This window comes from Callorhinus ursinus, unplaced genomic scaffold, assembly GCF_003265705.2.
Source record: "Callorhinus ursinus isolate GAN/ISIS: 27379988/994484 unplaced genomic scaffold, GSC_fseal_2.0 scaffold10, whole genome shotgun sequence".
NCBI lineage: Eukaryota > Metazoa > Chordata > Mammalia > Carnivora > Otariidae > Callorhinus > Callorhinus ursinus.
The window spans coordinates 19,481,487-19,503,045 of record NW_027397072.1 but is presented as its reverse complement, the minus strand read 5'-3'; the positions used below and the strand labels follow the sequence as shown (position 1 = coordinate 19,503,045).

The 21,559-nt window shown below is 36.4% G+C and overlaps 1 protein-coding gene across 4 annotated transcripts in view; it reads left to right on the top strand.

Moving 5' to 3' along the window:
* Positions 1-21,559, top strand: part of ATAD2B (ATPase family AAA domain containing 2B) — a 161,507-nt gene that overhangs the window by 113,161 nt on the left and 26,787 nt on the right. For 2 of the 4 annotated variants that reach the window (XM_025867806.2, XM_025867804.2), the window contains exons 20-22: positions 9,299-9,434; positions 11,584-11,765; positions 15,782-15,941. In XM_025867806.2, the coding sequence (XP_025723591.1) occupies positions 9,299-9,434; positions 11,584-11,765; positions 15,782-15,941 (478 nt within the window). Of the gene's footprint in view, positions 1-9,298; positions 9,435-11,583; positions 11,781-15,781; positions 15,942-21,559 lie in introns of all 4 variants that reach the window. The other 2 variants (XM_025867805.2, XM_073897052.1) reach the window with 1 other exon arrangement.

The following is a 21,559-nucleotide window of genomic DNA, read 5'->3' as shown; positions in this document are numbered from 1 at the left end:
TGTATAGTATCCAAGTTTATATAGAAATAACTATATAGTAGTTGTATAGTTTTATATATTTAAATAAAACTACATAAAAATAACTGTTAACAGAAGTGTTAATAGTAATTATTTCTGAGTATTAAGATTATAATAATTTTGATTTATCTGTATTTTCTGAATCTTGTGTACTAAATGCTATTATTCTCAGAAAATAAACTCAGAGATGAAAAGGAAAGGTTCTCCACGCAGCTTTTAAAATAGAACAAAACCAAAAAAGAATTAGTTACCATGGGGGTAATGTTTTGTTTGTTTGTTTTTTAAGATTTTATTTATTTATTTGACAGATAATGAGAGCAGGAACACAAGCAGAGGGAGTGGGAGAGGAAGAAGCAGGCTTTCCTGCGGAGCAGGGAGCCCAATGAGGGGCTCCATCCCAGAACCCTGGGATCATGACCTGAGCCGAAGGCAGATGTTTAATGACTGAGCCACCCAGGCTCCCGTTTGTTTGTTTTTAAGATTTATTTATTTATTTTAGCATATGCAAGCAGGTGTGAGGGGTGGGGAGGGGCAGAGGGAGAGGGAGAGAGAACGGCAAGTGGACTCCCTGCTGAGCACAGAGCTAGTCATGGAGCTCCATCCCATGACCCTGAGATCATGACCTGAGCTGAAATCAAGAGTCGGACGCTTAACCAACTGAGCCACCTAGGCGCCCCCCGCCCTGGGCAGGGGTAATGTTTTATTAGGAATATAAAACTACTTTCTTTCTGTGGGACAAAGTAATAATTTCATCTTTTAGAGCTCTTTAACATTCTCTTGTAGATGTTTCTTTGTAGTTACATCTCTCTCCTAATCTAGTAGTTCCCAAAGTAAGCTTCTACTTAAGGCAGTACATTGGGATATTGAAAAAAACATTAGAACTTGATTTGTCTTCATATTAAGTATTGTGTATATATACGTTTTATAATAGAAATAGTATTAGTAGAATATATATTTAAATAGTATATTAAATATACTAGAAGATATATTTTCAGATTTTTTTTTTAACTGATGAGGTGTTAGATAAAAAAAAGTTTGGAAAACATTGCTCTAAATCAGCTGTTATCCAAGTGTGGTTCAAGGACTTCTGTGGGCCCCACAAGACTTTCAGGGAGATGTCACATTTCTCTTTTTTTCTAACTACATATCTGCTTGAATATGGGTTTCTTCATGTACTACAGTCAAAACAACATATTGTAACAGATTGAATGCAGAAGCAGAAATGAGAATCCAGTTGTCTCTTAGTAAGCCAGACATTAGAGATTTGAGGAAATGTAGAACAGTGCCATTTTTCTTGCTAAATTTTATTTTATCATTATTATTTTTTTGCTAAATGTTATTTTGTATATGTTTTATATTTTGAAAAAATATATTTTTTAAAAGAACATATTTTTCAAAATACATTTTCAGTGCTAATATGTAATAGGATTTAATTGAATATATAATTTGGAGTGCTCTTAGTTTTAATTTTAATACGTAATTATGGACAGATGTAACCCACATAAACTGAAGCTCTTTTGGGTTCCTAAGTGTTTGTTTTTTTTTTTAAAGATTTTATTTATTTACTTGACAGAGACACAGCGAGGGAGGGAACACAAGCAGGGGGAGTGGGAAAGGGAGAAGCAGGCTTCCCGCCGAGCAGGGAGCCCGATGTGGGGCTTGATCCCAGGACCCTGGGATCATGACCTGAGCCAAAGGCAGATGCTTAACGACCGAGCCACCCAGGCACCCTCCTAAGTGGGTTTTTTTTTTTAAATATTTTATTTATTTATTTGACAGAGAGAGACACAGTGAGAGAGGGAACACAAGCCGGGGAAGGGGGAGAAGGAGAAGCAGGCCTCCCGCCGAGTAGGGAGCCCGATGCGGGGCTCGATCCCAGGACCCTGGGATCATGACCTGAGCCGAAGGCAGACGCTTAATGACTGAGCCACCCAGGCACCCCCTCCTAAGTGGTTTTTAAGAGTTTAATAAGATCCTGAGACCAAAACGTTTGAGAACCTTTGACCTAGACCACAAACTCTTTGAGAGGAGGGGACTGTCTTGCCTTCACTTCTCTACTTCTTGACATATTGGAATTGCTTAGTAAATGTTTGTTGCATAAAAAATAGGAATTTACCACTGAATCACCACACATTGGCTTGAGCTCTTGCTCGGCCTCATTTCTTTTTTATTTTTGTAAAATTCTAGTGTAGTAGGTAAATTTTACTTTTGTGGACCCTGCAGACTCTTTCTGAGAATAGTTGGAGAATTTTAGCTGAGTTACATGGGAATTGCGAATTATTTCTCTTCAGGAGAATTAGAAAAAAGAAAAGAGGATTGAGCATAGGAAAGGGACTTTTAAACAGGGAAGCAGATAAAAAGTAGAAATATTTGTAGGAAGGAAAACAAACTTTGGTCAGAAAGAATTGTGCTTACATTTCTGAACAGATTCACAGTATGTATTTTGGTATTAAATTGTTATATGGGCAGGCTCAAAATGATATAATTGGAAGTGAATTTTATTTTATTATTAATTTTATTTATTTATTTTAGAGAGGAAGGGGAGAGGGACAGAAGAGAGAATCTTAAGCAGGCTCCATGTCCAGTGTAGAGCCCCATGTAGGGCTCAGTCTCACCACCCTGAGGTCACGACCTGAGCCGAAATCAAGAGTCGGATGCTTAACTGAGCCACGCAGGTGCCCCTGGAAATGAATTTTAAGGAAATATCTCCTCAGCTACACTTAGGAAAGTAAAGATCACAAGCAGCATTTTGTTATTTCAGGATTTCGTGTCTTTTTGTGTCTCTCGGTTTATCATGGGAACTGGGAGTTAAAAATCAGTAACTTAAGTAGAAAAATCAAGTTGGGGCATTGAAAACTCAGATGAATGATTCATGTGTACAAGAGAAATAACTTAGTATTGATTTTTTTGTTGTAAAACAATCATATGATTCTTAAAATTTACAAGGAAAGAGGTCATTGCAAGTCTTTTAAAATCACAACTATCTCTAGTAAATGAACATGAATTATTACTATGTTAAGGTAAAATGTTATTTATTTTTATTTAGTGAATTATTTACTTATTTTGTTTTGAGGAAAGCAAATTTTATTCACAAAAGGTGTCTTAGGTTCATTTCTGACCTAATTTCCCATTCCTTTTATCTTTGACATCTTGAATCTTAAAACACTATTTTTCCCCATTACAGAGTTTGAATGAACTCTGCCTTTAAAACTGGGGACTGACAACTCCAACATTTAATAAATGAGGTAAAACGAAAAGATTTTGGTAATGAAAGAATTGCTGCCACTTATGCAACTATGTCCCAGGCACTGTAGAAGCCAGTTCCATATATTATCTAACTCAAGTTTTTTAACTGTTTAGTAATAAGGAAAGTATTCTTGTTGTTTTCCTATTTGACAGATAAAGAAACTGAAGCCAAGAGGGGTAAAGTATCTTGCCTAGGATCTCACAGCTAGTATGGCAGAGCAAAGTTTTAAATCCAGGTTTGTCTGATTACAAAGGTCATGCACTTAAAATGCATTGTACTCTTTCAGACTGCAGAGAGATCCATTTCTGGATATTGTGATGCTTAGGCTGATGAGTGGTCAGGGAAGTAAGAGTTTTTATTTATCAATTTAAAACCGTTGTTTATTCATCAAAAATTTATTGTGTGCCTATCATGTGCAATGCATTGTTATAATAAGTGAATTTGTTTAAGGTGGGTCCAGTGTCTGTTTTTTTCGTGCTTTCATTAACAATGCTTAGCTGCCTTATGCAGTCTCTATGTGTACACACACATGGAATACTAACAAATTGATGCATATATACATGTACATATTTCTAGTATGGTAAATCTTTGTAGAATGAATGAATAGGTGAAAAACCAAAAGATAGCCACTGTTCTCTAATAATTCAGTTTAGAGTGGGGCACCTGGGTAGCTCAGTTGGTTAAGTGTCCGACTCTTGATTTTGGCTCAGTCATGATCTCAGGGTCGTGAGGTCAGGCTCCACACTCAGTGCAGATTCTGCTTGAAATTCTCTTTCCCTCTCCCTCTGTCTCCCCAATAAATAAAAAAATATATATATATTAAAAAGTTTAGAGGGAAGAAGATACCTGAAAAAAATAATACAGTATGAGAAGTGCTGTGATAGTATAATATAAAAAAACACGATCCATAAAAGGAAAAACTGATAAAGTCAGGTTTATCAAAATTAAAAATTTTTAAAAAAGCACCATTAAGAAAATGAGAAAATAAGCCACAAACTCGGAAAAAAATAAAAACAAAAAAAATATTTCAAATACATCAAATTGCATCGCTTGATAAGACTTAAATCCAGAATGTATTAAGAACTCTTTCAGGATGCCTGGCTGGCTTAGTCACTAGAGAATGTGACTCTTGATCTTGGGGTCATGAGGTTAAGCCTCATGTTGGGCGTAAAGAATACTTAAAAAAAAACTCACCACAAGACTGTGACAAATGATTTTCAACAAGAGTGTGAAGACCATTCATGGGGAAAAGATAGTCATTTCAACAAACGGTGCTGGGAAAACTGGATATCCACATACCAAAGAAATGAATTGGACCCTTATTTTATACCATATGCAAAAATTAACTCAAGATGGATCAAAGAACTAAACAGAAGACTTAAAACTATAAAACCCTCAGAAGAAAGCATAGTAGAAAAGTTTTACGACTTTGGATTTAGTAATGATTTCTTTCTTTTTTTAAAGATTAATTAATTAATTAATTAATTAGACAGAGAGCACACAAGCAGGGGGAGTGGCAGGCGGAGGCAGAGGGAGAAGCAGGCTTCCCGTTGAGCAGGGAGCCTGATGTGGGACTCGATCCCAAGACCCTGGGACCATGACCTGAGCCGAAGGCAGTTGCTTAACCAGCTGAGCCACCCAGGCGCCCCTAGTAATGATTTCTTGGCTGTACACTACAAGTACAGGCAACAAAAGAAAAAATAGATAAACTGCATTTCATCAAAATTAAAAACTTGTTGCATCAAAGGGCACTATTAACAGACTGAAAAAACCCACAGAATGGCAGAAAATATTTGCAAATCATATAAGGGGTTGGTATCCAGAGTATATAAGAATTCTACAACTCAAGAACAAAAAAAAAAACCCAACCAACCAAACTTCCCCTAAAGGAGATACTCAAATGGCCAATAGCACATGAAAAGATGCTGAACATCACTAATCAAAAGGGAAATTCAAATTAAGACCACAATGAGATATCAGTTCATACCCATTAGGATGGCTGTTAACATAAAAACGGAAAATAGTGTTGGTCAGGACGTGAAGAAATTGGAGCCCTTGTGTGTTGCTGGTGGGAATATAAAATTATGCAGCGTCATTGAAAATAAATGGTACAGGGGTGCCTGGGTGGCTCAGTTGGTTGGGTGACTGCCTTCGGCTCGGGTCATGATCCTGGAGTCCCTGGATCGAGTCCCGCATTGGGCTCCCTGCTCGGCAGGGAGTCTGCTTCTCCCTCTGACCCTCCCCCCTCTCATGTGCTCTCTCTCTCTCTCTCTCATTCTCTCTGTCTCAAATAAATAAATAAAATCTTTAAAAAAAAATGGTACAGTGATTCCTTAAAAAGTTAAACAGAATTACCATATGATCCAGCAATTCTGCTTTTGGATATACACTCAAAAGAAGTGAAAGCAGGGATTCAAACAGGTATTTGTATACCCATGTTCATAGCAGCATTATTCACAATAGCCAAAAGGTGGAAACACACAAATGTCCATCACCAGAGAGATGGCTAAAGAAAATGTGGCATATACATACAGTATAACATTATTTAGCTTTAAAAAGGAAGGAAATTTTAACACATGCTACAACATAGATAAACCTTGAAGACATTATGCTAAGTGAAATAGGCCTGTCACTAAAGGACAAATAAATGATTCCTCTTTTAAAAAGTTCCTAGAGGGGGCGCCTGGGTGGCTCCGTCGGTTAAGCCTCTGCCTTCGGCTCAGGTCATGATCCCGCAGTCCTGGGATCGAGCCCACATCGGGCTCCCTGCTTGGCAGGAAGCCTGCTTTTCCCTCTCCCACTCCCCCTGCTTGTGTTCCCTCTCTCGCTGTGTCTCTCTCTGTCAGATATATAAATAAAATCTTTAAAAAAAATAAAATAAAAAGTTCCTAGAGTAGTCGGATTTACACAAAGTAGAATGGTGATTGTCAGGGTTGGGCAGAGGAAGAATATGGGGAGTCAGTATTTACTGGATACAGTATTTCACTTGGGGAGGATGAAAAAGTTCTGTAGTTAGATGGTATGATAGTTGCATAACAATGAATATACTTAATTTTACAGGTTGTATAATTAAAAATGATAAAAATGGCAAATTTTAAGTTATGACTATTTTGCCACAAGGTAAAAAAGACTACAAGTTAAGATTTAAATAGACATTTCACCGAAGAGTATATATTCTCTTGGGCTAATAAAGCATGAGAAAAGATAATATCATTAGTCATTCAGGAATGGGATACCACTGCACAACCACTAGACAGTATTGAGTGTCGGCAAAGGATGTTAGAGAAACTCAGGCTTATATGCTGGTGGTGGAATTATAAAGCATGCAGTCATTTTTTGAAAAATTGGCACTTCTTAAGATGTTAGTCATAAACTTATGATATGACTCAGCATTTCCACTCCCAGGTAACTACAGAAGGAAATATGTTCACACAAAGACTTGGATGCAAACGTTCCTACTACCATTATTCATAATAGTGGAAACAGCCCATTATTCAATATTCACTGGTGATTGGTGAAACCAAACATTGTTATATACACACAGTGAAATACTGTTCAGCATTAAATGGAATGAACTACTGATGCATTCTACAACATGGATGAGCTTTAATATATTATGCTAAATGAGAGAAGCTAGACAAAAAAAGACTAAATGATACAGAATTTCTAGAAAAGGCACATCTCCTAGAGATAGTAAATCAGTGGTTGGGTGGGGAGTGTGAGCATGAGTAGGGATTGATGGCAGATGGACATGAGGGAGATCTTTGGAGGTAATGGAAATGTTTTAAAACTGACTTGTGTTGTTGCACAACTGAATTAATTTACTAAAAATCATTGAACTTAAAAAAAGTTTAATGAGGGATATTAGAAGGTGTGCCCGAGTGTATCTGGGAAAGTCAGAGAAAGCATCACCCAGAAACCATTGGCTTGAGTGGAGAGTTAAAAACGGGGTTAAGAAAGAGTGGAAAGCACATATAGAGATCACTGTGAACCAGTGTGAAACTCCTTTCAGGGAGTTATATGAGGCTTCTTGTCTAGTTGTCGCATGAAATTTGAGGCTGAGGATGTCAGAAGATAGAGCTAGGAGTAAATTTAAAGTAAATTGTAGCCTACTTATAAAGTGATGGGTTCTAAGCTGTTGGTAATAACCTGGCAGGAGTATCAGGGTATTACTAAAGACTTACTCTTGGTATGATTTTTGTATTCACAAAGTTCAACACAATGTTGAAAACTGATCAGAAGGAAGATTATTTAAAACTGAGATTAAATGTTTTGCTACTTTTGAACAAATTCTGTTTATTTTTCAAGACCCAGTTAATGTTAGCTTTTTCAGCTAAATCTTATCTAATGCCTCTTCATCCCTACCTCTTGCAAAGTCTCTTCTGTTTCTCTACGAGTGTTACAACACTTCTGGTGTGGTACCATAATGCTTTCTTGTCAAACTTTTAAGATCCTTGACAGCAGGAAGTAACTGTATTTTCTTCAAGTTTGTAATGGCAGTATTTGGCATTATATTTAGCACACAGTGGGCATTCAGTGGTAAATTTGTTTGGCTGAAGAAGAAGGACCAGTGAAGCATAGATCAAAGGGTTGGAGGGAATTTTACATGAAAGTAGTCTGCAAAAAAAATATTGAAAGGGCACATGATGAAATTTTATAAACTCTTAAAGGATTTGGCTTTGGGTTGAGATAAATAGTTCCCCATCCAGATTTTGAATTCTACTTTTCATTGATTGTTTCTTTTCTATGTTAGAATTTTAGAGGTGGAAAAGGCCTTTAGAGATTACATAATCTAGTTTTTTTTTTTTTTACTTATTTTGTGACCCTAAGCCAGTTACATAAACCTTTCCAAGTCTAAGTTTTCTCAAGTATAAAATGAAGGACTCCTATATATTCTTAATTATTCTAAAGATTGATTGAAATAATATTGAGAAATTTTTAGTCTTCAATTTAGTAAGTGGTTAGACATGACAAATTGAATGAATTATCTAAAGTTTACTATAAACGTGTGGCTAAATTTGGGCTAGGATCTAATGTCTTGAATTTTGATCCAGTGTTTCCTCATTGTCTTATAGTTGGTTCTTCTTTCCATATTAGTGACCTTTTCCCATCTTCATTTGCATTTTCCATTTTGATCTGGGCTGGGGAAGAAAATTGCAAACTTTACTCATTCATTCCATGCTAATTACGCATTAGTATGTCCCAGTCACTGTGGTAGGTATAGGAAAACAGACGAATAAGGAATGGTCTCTTTTCTCAGGGAGTTTGGTGTCTAGAAGTGGAATATTGACCTTCTAGGAAAACATAAAAATTAAAGTGTGTAGAATTAATGTGGATGATGTGGAGGATTTAAACAGCCTATCTTGTAAGGCGGACATCTGGGGTCAAAGCCTCTATAGAGGAGGTAAACAATGGAGAGATAGGTAATCACCAGTGGGAAGGAACTGAGGGATGTAAGAATGACTGGTTTAATATTGCTTGGGAGTTTTGTGTGGAAGGTGGTGTCATTGTGGAGCATTCTGGGAAGAAACTGAAGGTATAGTTTATTTGCAGTGAAACCAGGATTCTGGAAGATGCAGTGGAATAGACTTGATATGAGAAGAACCCAGGAAAGGAAATCACTGAATAGGAAGTACACAGAAATAACATACAAGAAGGCAGTGTTGTTAGCATCTTTCCAGCTCTCTAACGTAGATTCTAGGTAATTACTTTCTAGGTCTTAATGCAAGAAGTCCTTTGAGGTTTGCCATCTAACTATTATAATCAATTATCGTTTCTGCTATTATTTGCTGACTCTTCCAGGTATAGTATAATTTATTAATGACTTGGGGAACTGGTCATTCTCCCATTATGGTCTAGTCCATGAGATTGAATCTCTCAACAGCATAGCCTTAGCATGAGGTTAACCCTAACCCCACATGAATGAAAATTGAAAATGGTACTGGAAGTTGAAGAAATTGTAGTTTGGTATAATAAGTAAGCTTTTAATTCTCTATATATTTAATGTCTTTGTGTGTATGTGTATGTGTGTAGGTTAAATGTATCTTTAGAATACAGTATGAAGAGGTCTTGTATATTCAAAGGCCTATTGAAGAAGACAGAAGAAAATTTTTCCAAGAATTGATTCTCAATCAGGCATCAATGGCTCCACCACGGAGGAAACACACTGGTAAAGTTCCTAAAGGCTTTAGGAAAATGGGGGGGAAGGGAATGGGGAATGGAATTAAGAAATGCCCTTTCTTGGAGTCACTTTTTAAAAAATTCATTTCTTGTGGAAGTAAAGTCAGTTCTTTAGATTCTGCTCTTTAGATGGACACTTCTCTTTAGATGGAGTGGTCATTGTGTTTACTTGACTTGAGGAGATTGTGAGGTACAGCCTCATAGTTAAGGCCTTACTAAAAGGTGACTGTTAATGAAGTATTCATATCATTTCAATCCAGATGCTGTGGTAGATTTCACATTCTGAGGCTCAAAAAGTCTTCAGTTCTGTTCTGTTTTAGTCAATTTAAGTACAGAGGACTTGAACTATAATTGTGAGAACACCAGGTGGTGTGCTGATTACTTTGTGGGTCAGGGTAGGTGTGATGGGTCAAGAGCTGATTAGAATGTTTGACTTTTCTGGTTTATTTTTCACATATTTTTTGAGCACCTATTATGTTAGGTTTCCAAGTGCCTACCATAAGATATCTATCATGACTTTGTTTTAAGCATTAGAATTTTCTGGGATTTGGCCTAAGAGGATAGTATTTCACATTTCAGCCCCCTGACTTAAGTGAGGAATGCATTCTAAGTCGCTCAAGACACTCTTTCTAATCTTAAAGATGTGTAAAAGATAAGGTCTTCTTTGTAATCTTTCAGCCTCTTCTTGAAAATAGCAATCCTGTTACAAGTTTTTAAGTGTCTTTCCCGTCGTTCTATCTTTTGTGTTTCTCATGTGGTTCTTGTAGGATATTAAATACATTTCCACCCCTTGCCAAGTCCTTGCTTTTCCATATTCTACTTCTGTTTTTTATTGATTATATTATCCAGCACTTCAATCAGTTGATTGTTCTTTAGTGACTCTTTTCCACATTTTCTCAGAGTTCTAAAAATGAGCACCTATCAAATGGCTATAGTTGTGGGGTTTTTTCCTCCTAGAAACCTTGGGAAATTAAATATGGAAGTTACACCTTCTGATTATTGGTTGTTGCTCCTGTTAATCTAAATAACAGTATTTAAAATAGTTCATCATGAGAATGATTCATTTTATCTTGTGTACTCCCAGACATATCTTAGTCTCATAGATTGAATTTTCTGTTTTAAAGATTAACATAATTCTTTTTATTTTTGAGTTGCTTCTACTGACTTTCATTTTTCATCTTAGGGGCTATTTAGAAATCAGCCATAATCCTTAAAATTTTAATCCTGAAATTCAGTGTGATACTGGGAAAATCTTTTAAGGAATTAGGGAATGATATGTTTAGGAAAGTTAATACTTTACTTTTTGAGAAGATTTTTTGTTTGTTTTAGCGTAGATAGTGAATATTATAGATTTTATATATAACACTTTAGACTGGATTTTCCATCTTATCCATGTCTTTGGGATTCTTTTTTTAGTTCCTTTTTTTTTTTTTTTTTTTTTTTTGAGGGAGAGAGAGGGTGGGGAGGGGCAGAGAGAGAGAGGGAGAATCTTGAGCAGGTTCCACGCCCAGCACAGAACCCCACACAGGGCTTGATCTCATGACCCTGAGATCATGAGCTAAGCTGAAATCAAGAGTCAGACAGGTAAACGACTGAGCCACCCAGGTGCCCCCAGTTTGTAATTTTTTTTTGCTCCCTACACAGGTACGTACCATTCACTACCCCTACTATGTTGTACTAAGAATATGAGTGTAGACTTGTCAAAAATTAGAACTCTTTTGGGAGTGGGAAGGATCAAAGAATTGTTACTTGCCTATTTTACTTTTATGCATATAAGGCAACCCCATTTTGAGAAGGTTTTTAAACAACATTGACTTTAAGCACATCAGTATACAGTTCTTCACCTAAAGGTATTTTTGTTGATTTGAAATATTTCTCATAAGTTGTATGTAAATCATATTTCAAAATCATTATTTAAAATCATATCATTTGCCATTTAAAGGAGTCCTACTGTGAGTTGTTTTATGGAGTAAATCTATTCTGTAATATACTGTTGGTTTCCGTTCAAATTTTTACTTGCTGGGTTTGCAAGTGGTTTGTATGTATTTGGAATTCTTTTTTGAGTGAATGACAGAAAAGTAATTGAGGTCCTGGCTCTGCTGTGTTGGAATCTTAACATTTTCTTCTATTTTCTTTAGGTCTTTGTGCTATGGAAGTGCTTCCCCTTGCACTACCTTCTCCACCTCGTCAGTTATCAGAATCAGAAAAAAATCGGATGGAGGACCAGGAGGAAAATACTTTAAGAGAGTTGCGGTTGTTTCTCAGGGATGTAACCAAGAGGCTGGCCACAGATAAACGCTTTAACATCTTCAGCAAACCGGTGGATATTGAAGAGGTCTTGTTTCAGTAGTGTGCAAACAGTGAAGTTGAACTGGCTAAAAGAAAAAAATATTGACATCTTTTTTTGGAAGGAAAAAAAGCAAAGGCATGGATGAATATTACCCCTAGCCTGTAAAATTTTAATCCATGTGATAACTACTGATGTCATCAGCAAACATCTGGTGACTTTTGGATGAAAATAGTGACCAATTTGTATGTCTTCTTAATTAGTATTGATCTTTTTGATCTCTTACTCTTCAGTTTAAGAAGAGGATTAAAAGTTACTTTAGTGAAATGTCCATACTAGACTATTTTTATTCCAGGATAAAGCTTGCTCTTAAAAAGTATATTGGTGTTAACCAATCAAGACCAATTAATTTTTTGGCATTTTCCAAATTATGTATACCTTAGTGAAAGAGGTGGCAAAAAACCCTGAAATTTTTCTTTCATATTTTGGAAATGCCGGTGACTAAGATGCTGTTTGAAGTTAAGCATATCCTATGCAGCTAGAATTGTTTTTCCCTGCAAGGATTTTCTCTGCTCCCAGTGGAAAATTTCTCACTTTTTATGTGTATTGTTTTGTGTCCTTGTGGGAGCATGGTTTGTGATGATAAGAAAAGAAATTTTCCATTTGGAATCTACTATAATATTGTTGATGAAATTTTTTTTGTTTTGTTTTTGTTTTTGTTTTTTTATCCTGGGATAATATAGTGTGTGGATGAACACAATATAGTCTTTACTGGCCTTCTTATAGTTCAGACTCCATGTTTGAACAGCTTTGGTGTTGTTAGTTTTTTTCTTCATCTTTTTTTTTTAATTTGAATTATGAAATTATTCATAGTTTAATGTTGCGTCCTTGTTGTGAAATCTGTACTTTTGGACCTGAGCAGATTCCTTTGGAATCATTACCTCATCTATGACTGGGAAGAATGAGCTAGCATTATGTTTTTTTTCCCCTCTGAAAATAGCTATTTTCCCATTTTTTGTTTTTGTTTTTAGTTTTTTTTTTTCTTTTTGAGTAAAGGGAATATCTATAACTTTATTTGTATATTTGTATTTATCCACAATACATAGTTTTATCCATTTGATCCTTCTAACAACTTCACAAGGTCATTATTATTTTTCTTATGTTACAGCTAAGGAAACTGAGGCTCGCAGGCAAGTGACATAGCCAAGACTCAGTGGTTTTTTGAAAATCAAAGCCTGCATTCCTTACATTAAATCACAGCTATACCTTAAATCTTTTTCAACTGAAATGACAGGAATTGCCTAATTTGCTTTGCAATTAATACATAACATTTTACAGTTGTGGAACATTTTTTTCCCCTCATTGTGTTATCAGATAATCTTAAAACTATCAGCCCACTTTAAAGATTATTTTATTTTATTTTTTTAAGATTTTATTTATTTATTTGACAGAGACATAGCGAGAGAGGGACCACAAGCAGGGGGAGTGGGAGAGGGAGAAGCAGGCTTCCTGGTGAGCAGGGAGCCTGTTGTGGGGCTCGATCCCAGGACCCTGGGCCCATGACCTGAGCCGAAGGCAGATGCTTAATGACTGAGCCACCCAGGCACCCCTAAGGATTATTTTAGATGTTTATTTTTATTTCAAATTGGGTATGGGACTTTGTCACTTAATTGATAAGGGCTTGACCTCAAGTCATCCTCCCATACTGGGAGTAAACCAATTTTGCCTTTCCTCCAGAGAATGCTCTTTCATTCTAAACAGAAGAGATGATCAGATTTCAAGTGCCATCTGTGGTAGAGTAAAAGTTTTATAAAGGATGGTAAGGTATTGGAAGGGGATAGAAAATGTTGGTTAGATAAAACTTATTCAAGGGTTATATTTTCTTATTTTCTTTTTTATTCTTTCTTTCATTCATTCTGCTACTGGTTCTTTGCTCTTAAAGCTGAAAACGTAGAGATCTCTGTGAAGCATGAGAGGAAAACAAGATAACTATCTATCTATCTATCTATTTATTTTTAAAGATTTTATTCATTTATTTGACAGAGAGAGACACAGCGAGAGAGGGAACACAAGCAGGGCGAGTGGGAGAGGGAGAAGCAGGCTCCCCGCTGAGCAGGGAGCCCAATGCGGGGCTCGATCCCAGGACCCTGGGATCATGACCTGAGCTGAAGGCAAATGCTTAATGACTGAACCACCCAGGCGCCCCTATAACATTTATTTTTTAAAAAAGGTTTTATTTATTTAAGAGAGAGAGCAGAAGGGGGGTGGGGTGGCGTGGGGGGAGGGGTAAAGGGAGAGGGAGATGCAGACTCCCCACTGAGCAGGGAGCTGGAGGCGGAGGCAGAGGCGGGGCTCATCCCAGGACCCTGGGATCATGACCCAAGCCGAAGGCAGGCACTTAATAACCAACTGAGCCATCCAGGCGCCCCACAAGATAACCTTTAAATAACCTAAAACATAAAAATTTATATTCAGATAATGAATTTGAAATGTCTAAAAACTTTATGGAATTCCAAAGCAGACTTCAGAGAAAACAAGTTTAGAAAATAAACATTGAATTTAAAATTAAATTTTGGGTCAAAAGTTTTATAATCTTTAGTAATACAAATTTTTTAAAAAAATTTTATTTATTTGATAGACAGCAAGTACGAGTGGAGGAGCGGGGCAGAGGGAGAGGGAGAAGCTGATGCTTAACCGACTGAGCCACCCAGGCACCCCACTAATATAAATTTTTATAGTGCTTTGCAGTTAAACAGTTTCCATATGTACACAAGGCATGCCAAATGCCAGAGCCAAGAATCCGGCTAATATCTTCTTTTTTTTTTAAAGATTTTATTTATTTATTTGAAAGAGAGAGAGAATGAGAGAGAGAGCACATGAGAGGGGGGAGGGTCAGAGGGAGAAGCAGACTCCCTGCTGAGCAGGGAGCCCGATGCGGGACTTGATCCCGGGACTCCAGGATCATGACCTGAGCCGAAGGCAGTCGCTTAACCAACTGAGCCACCCAGGCGCCCCCGGCTAATATCTTCTGAGGAATTGTTTGTTCAGTATAGCTTCACTACCTACCCTATAAGGAGGTTTTCGGCTCCTAGAAGTTAAAAAATAAATTATAACATGCCCACACAGTTACCTAAAAATTTATAAACATATATAAAATATGTATGTGTGTGTGTGTGTGTGTGTGTGTATGTTTGCAATGGAGAAAAAGTAACCTTTAGTTTCATAGAGCAGAAATTATCCTAGCTCCAGAATTTGATCCTGGACAAATTAGATGTTTCTAAGACTGCTTTTATATCAAACCTGATTAGTCAATTTGAGATTTGCATTGGGGGAGGCAATAGATAGGTTGGTAGAGCTTTCTTAGTGGTCAAATGATAAAAAACATTGGGCAAATCCTGACTTAACTAGCTCCTATTTTGGGTTATCTCCCCGAAAGTCAGCACATAGAGAACATTTGCTTGCGAATTTGTTTATAATTAGCAAAGTCCAACAAATCTTTTACTAGTCATGAAGGCAATACTTATTTTTGTTATATAATTGACTCAAAATGTTTGTAATGACTCCAAAGGAGCAGAAACCACTTTCCATGAAATGATTCACCCTGGAAATGAGAAAGAAAATTTTTTTGTTTAAAGATATTAAAGAGATTTACCAGATAACTTCTTTAATAATATGAAAAATCTATGTTTCTTAATTTCCTTCAGAAAAATTTCTTGAAGTAATATTTATTGATACTTATTGGATGCTTTTACCAATACATTCTCTTCTCAGGTATATCCAAAAGTTTGGGGGAAAAAAACTGACAAAATTGGTTTTATATTTCAAATGAGAAACATTTCAGAGTTGATTTAGATATGACTTGAAACCGAAGCTTTTCATGGAAAGTATGACTTCAAAGTAGTAACTTTAGTAGCATAAATTGTTCTACAATTTTATCCTTATTTGTAATTAGATTTAATTTTTAAATAACTATATGGTTTTGTGTTTTTATGAGTAGATCATATGAAATAGCAGAAGTAATTTTCATTAAAATATCCTCTTTGTTTTAGGTTTCAGATTATCTTGAAGTAATCAAGGAACCAATGGATTTATCAACAGTAATAACTAAAATTGATAAGCATAATTACCTGACTGCTAAGGATTTTCTGAAAGATATTGACCTCATCTGTAGCAATGCTCTAGAATACAATCCAGATAAGGACCCAGGAGGTAAGGATGCACTGGGCAAGATTCACTTTGGTGATCAATGAAGATAGTTGAAAGTTTAAATACTAAAGCATGCCCATGTTTCAGGTAGATAAATTAGTTTTAAAGATATATTATTGTATTTAGAAACTCTTGATGAGGAACTCATAATATACTTAAATATTAAGTTTAATTATTAATTTGAATTAAATAAAGGATTTATTTATATATTTTTGGTATTCTGTTTAGGGTTTAGTTTTTACTTTTTGTACTTAGATTCTTATTTTGTTCAGGTAGGGTAGAAAGCTGAGTAATTGAGAATTTAATGTGAAATTTGTTTAGTCAACATCACCAGTGCTGGGAATTCCAAACTGGTGGGAACTCATTGTAGGATAAGTTTATATAGTAAAAGACCCATTTATTTATTTATTTATTTGATTTTTTTTTTTTTTTTAAAATTTTTTTATTTTTTTTAGGGAGAGCAGGGGGGAGATATAGAGGGAGAAGCAGACTCTCCACTGAGCAGGGAGCCTGATGCGGGACTCTATCCCAGGACCCTGGGATCGTGACCTGAACTGAAGGCAGCCACTTAACTGACTGAGCCATTCAGGCACCCTAAAAGACCCCTGGGTATTTTTAATGTTACTTTATTATTTTGTTCCTAATCCCATCCTGTACTCAAATCTATAGTCCCAGCTCTTTAAGTGCTCAGGGAGGACCTCTAGGAACATATCTGTAGTTAAAACAAGATGAATTGACTGATTCAGTGTAATAAGGAAGAATATATATCATGGAACCACATAGGATTTGAGCTTGTGCTAAGGATTTTGGAGAGGATTTAAGAAAGTAGGGCATTGCAGTAGATTGGATGCTCTTAGGAAGTGGTGGTAATTTTGTGAGGCTAAAACTGGGATGGGTAAAGAAGAAGCAGTCAGATGAATCACAGACCTGTACCTCTGAAACAATACGTTATATGTTTAAAAAAAAAAAAAAAAGGAAGATAGTAGGAAGAGAAAAATGAAGGAGGGGAAATTGGAGGGGGAGACGAACCATGAGAGACTGTGGACTCTGAGAAACAAACTAAGGGTTCTAGAGGGGAGGGGAGTGGGGGGATGGCTTAGCCCAGTGATGGGTATTAAGGAGGGCTCGTACTGCATGGAACACTGCGTGTTAATACACAAACAATGAATCATGGGATACTACATCAAAAATCAATGATGTAATGTATGGTGATTAACATTAAAAAAAAAAGCACTCATTCATATTATCCAAGATAGGATTATACTTGGTTATTTTTGTGGCTAGGACAATGTTCATGTTTTTGTCTATGTTTAGATATGATAATGGAGTACTCTTGTTTTTATCTTGATTCATCACGGTCACAGAGTGGCCTTTTCTGATGTGTTCTTAAAATTGTTGATGTTTAATACGAGTATACCGAGGCCAGCTGATAGTGCCTGGACAGTTTCCAGCTGACAGGGGCTGTTATTCTCTCTCTCACTCTGCTGAGGATTCTGTTTCTTCAACAGGTGATAGACAAGTAAGATGCTTTTTACTTCTTAAACATTGATTTAAGTTTCAGTTATCTCAGGGTAGTTACAGTACAGTTTCTGCTTTGTTTCTGTATTCATGGTTAGTAGTTCTTAGGCCGCTTGTTAGAATGACCTGGATTTCTCACTTTCACATGAAATTAGGTGTTTCTCATCTAAATTTAGACCACAGCATGTCATATATTCTAATTCCAAGTTTAGAGGCAGAATAACATTTTACATAGCTGTTCTTAAGCTTTGTATTAGGACATTTGCTTCTTGTTAGTTTTTGTTTCTTTAGCTTCATTTTGACTACTTATTTTATTTTGCTTTCATTTTGACTTTTTATTCCTATACAACATGTAGGAAAATTTCTAGAGATTAAAAACAAAGAAGATAATTAAAGTAACTTGTGATTCCATTACCTTGTGTTCTTTCTCACATACACGGATGTATTGTATATGGAATACATACATGCATAATATTTTTACTAAGATGAGAGCATAATTTTTGTGAACTTTGTCATTCATGTATTTTGTGAAAAGTTTATGAGTTAATATATTTCTATGACATTATTTTAATCACATAGATATACTATTATAGCTAATACCCTATTATTGGACATACTAGATTTTTTAGTTTTTTCCTGTATTATAACACTGATGAGTATCTTTGTAGCATAAATGTTATGTACATCCTTAACTATTTCCTTAGAATGAATTTCTTAAAGTGAAATTTCTGAATCAAGGAATATATATATATCTCTTTTAAGGCTTTTAATCTGTACTGTTAAATTTTTCTCACAATTTTGTTTTCTTTTACCAGCAGCATCAGGGCTGTTGTTTGCCAATATAACAATTTTATGTGGGTGAGAGAATCTTCTGTGTAGATGGCATCCAGCAACAGTACCACAGTTTGGGTAGTGAAGAATGGGCTGGATGTCAGCTTGATTTGATTTCCTTGCTGGGGCCCTTGGTGAGGGTACAATCTGCACAAGTATGTGTAGTGGCCTTGACCAAAGTATGAAAGTACTTGAGTGCCCACACTGTGTCTTAGTTTTCAAGACACAGAGGTAGCTGAAACTGTAGGAGGTAATAAGAGCTTGGGCTTTGGATTTATACCTAAGTGTTAATCCCAGTTCTGCTATTACCTAGTTCATTAACATGATCAAGTTTAGTCCTTTAAATTTTAGTATCCTTATCTGCAAAACAGGGATAATTGAAGTATTCTTCTCATTGGGGTGGTTGTATGGGTTAAATGAGAATGTATTAGATTAAATCTTGCAAAACTACCATTTTCATATGGTTTAATATAAATAAGTTCAGCCCTTAGCATAGTGCCTGAGACATGGTAAGTGTTCCATAGAGGTTAGTAGTTCATATTTTTATTTTGTTATCATCATTAGTTTATTTAAATTGTGCTTTAATTTTTCATAAAGTGATTGCTTAGTGGGTACCTGTGTATTAAATTCTCTGCACCACATTTAAAATTTAATCTTATTTTGGGGCGCCTGGGTGGCTCAGTCGTTAAGTGTCTGCCTTCGGCTCAGGTCATGATCCCCAGGGTCCTGGGATTGAGCCCCGCATCGGGCTCCCTGTTCCGCGCTCCCTGCTCCGTGGGAAGCCTGCTTCTCCCTCTCCCACTCCCCCAGCTTGTGTTCCCTCTCTCGCTGTGTCTCTCTCTGTCCAAGAAATAAATAAAATCTTTAAAAAAAAAATTTAATCCTATTTTGGAAAAAGTCTAGGGACTGATAGTGAAAAATAAATTTGAATGATTAGAGAAAGCCAGTTGAGGTCAATCCAGATTTTTCCCCCTATATTACTTAATTATAACCACATTGGGTTAATCATAAAGGTCAATCTGGTCAATTCAGATTTTTTACCCTACGTTACTTAGTTATAACCACATTGAAATGATACTACTTTTGAGAAAGAAACCATGGTTTCTGGTGCATAATAAGCTTTTCCTATCTGATGCAGCTGTATAATCAAAGAATATGGCTCTATCTCACAGAGTTGACCTGGTACACTTACAACTTTCTTTCTTCACTGTTTTAAATGCAGAGTGTGATATAATTCAAAAGCATGATTTTGGCTCTGTTCAGATTATTTCGTATCTTCAAGTTAAGAGGCTTGTTTTTTTTCTTAGCAGCAGAACCACTTGTTATGTATTAGGAAAACAACCTCAGGGTCTGTTGTGTAGCAAGTGGAAATTACATGAGTGTTGTATTACTTTTACAAGCTCCCATGAGTATTTGGAAGCTTACAGTGTTCTGTTTTGCAGAACCCTTGGCCATTGGGAAAAAAACTAGCATATACGTAGAAGACAAAAGCCAGTATTTTGAAAGCTATACTGTTGCCTAAACGTTTACCCAGATCCTCTCCCTTGAGGATGATGTGGACAGAAATTAAATATGTTAGCTGGAAGGATTTTAACTTGTAGTTCTAAATGTAACTAGTATCAGATATTTGACCCTAATTATTATCTTATAGATCTATATATGTTTAACCATTCCCCATTCTTTGTCTTGTAGTACATCGCATTTTCTAGCCCTCAGTCTCATTCACAGACATACCATTATTGAGCTAATTTTACTGAAAGTTCAGCCCTAGTCTTGTAGTCTTCTCAGAATCTTCTGTTTTGCACCAGTTTGCTTAGGAATGAAGCTCAGAGCTTCACCCTAGCTTTCGGAGCCCTCTGCAGGCTGTGCTTCAGCCAAACCCATTCCTATTTTCTGTAAGTATTTATGAGTACCATGTCTAGTTACTGAGCTAGGTGCTTAGAATACAAAGATGACTGTGACATCCCTTGCCTCTTGCGGTAGAGATACTCAGATGTAATGCATGTTGAATACTTACTGTGTGGTAGACATTACACTGTGTGTTATGGTATTAGTTTGCTAGAGCTTCCATAACAAAATGCTATAGACTAAAAGTGGCTTATAGAACAGCAATTAATTTTCTTACAGTTCTGGAGGCTAAAGTCCAAAATGAAAGTGTCAGCAGGTTTGGTTTTTCTTGAGTCTTCTCTTTGATTTTCAGATGGCTACCTTCTTGCTCTGCCCTCATGTGGTCATTTCTCTATGTGCATACACCCCTGGTGTCTCTGTCCAAATTTCCTCTTCTTATAAGGACACAGATCAGATTAGGGCCTATTCTTACAACCTTATTTTACCTCAATTACCTCTTTAAAGGCTGTACTTTATTTTTTTTAAAGATTTATTTATTTGAGAGAGAGAGAGCAAGCATGAACAGGGAAGGGACAGAGGGAGAGGGAGAGAAGTCCTCAAGCCGACTTCCCCCTTCCTCCCCACCCCCTGCCCCGAGCATGGAGTCCAATGTGGGGCTCAATCCCAGGACTCTGAGATCATGACCTGAGCCAAAATCAGGAGTTGGACGCTTAAGCAACTGAGCCACCCAGGGGCCCCTGCAATGAAAATAGGTTATTAAGGTATAGAGATAGCATAGAGGTGGCAATGACGACTTTTGTCTCGAAGCAACCACAGATGATTATAATGCAGTTTTTTTTCTTACTTGATTATTTTTATATTGAAGTGTAGTTGACATATAATATTGTATTTGTTTCAGGTTGCACAACATAGTGATTTAACAATTATATACATTACTCAGTCCTCACCATGATAAATGTAGTTACTGTCTGTCACCATACAAAGTTATTACAATGTTATTGACTGTATTCCCCATACTATACTTTTTATCCCTGTGATTTATTTATTTTATTTTATTTATTTTTTTATTATTATGTTAATCACATACAATACATCATTAGTTTTTGATGTAGTGTTCCATGATTCATTGTTTGCGTATAACACCCAGTGCTCCATGCAGAAGTGCCCTCTTTAATACCCATCACCAGGCTAACCCATCCCCCCACCCCCCTCCCCTCTAGAACCCTCAGTTTGTTTCTCAGAGTCCATAGTCTCTCATGGTTTGTCTCCCCCTCCGATTCCCCCCCTTCATTTTTCCCTACCTTTTTTTTTTTTTTAACATATAATGTATTATTTGTTTCAGAGGTATAGGTCTGTGATTCAGCAGTCTCACACAATTCACAGCGCTCACCGTAGCACATACCCTCCCCAATGCTATCACCCAG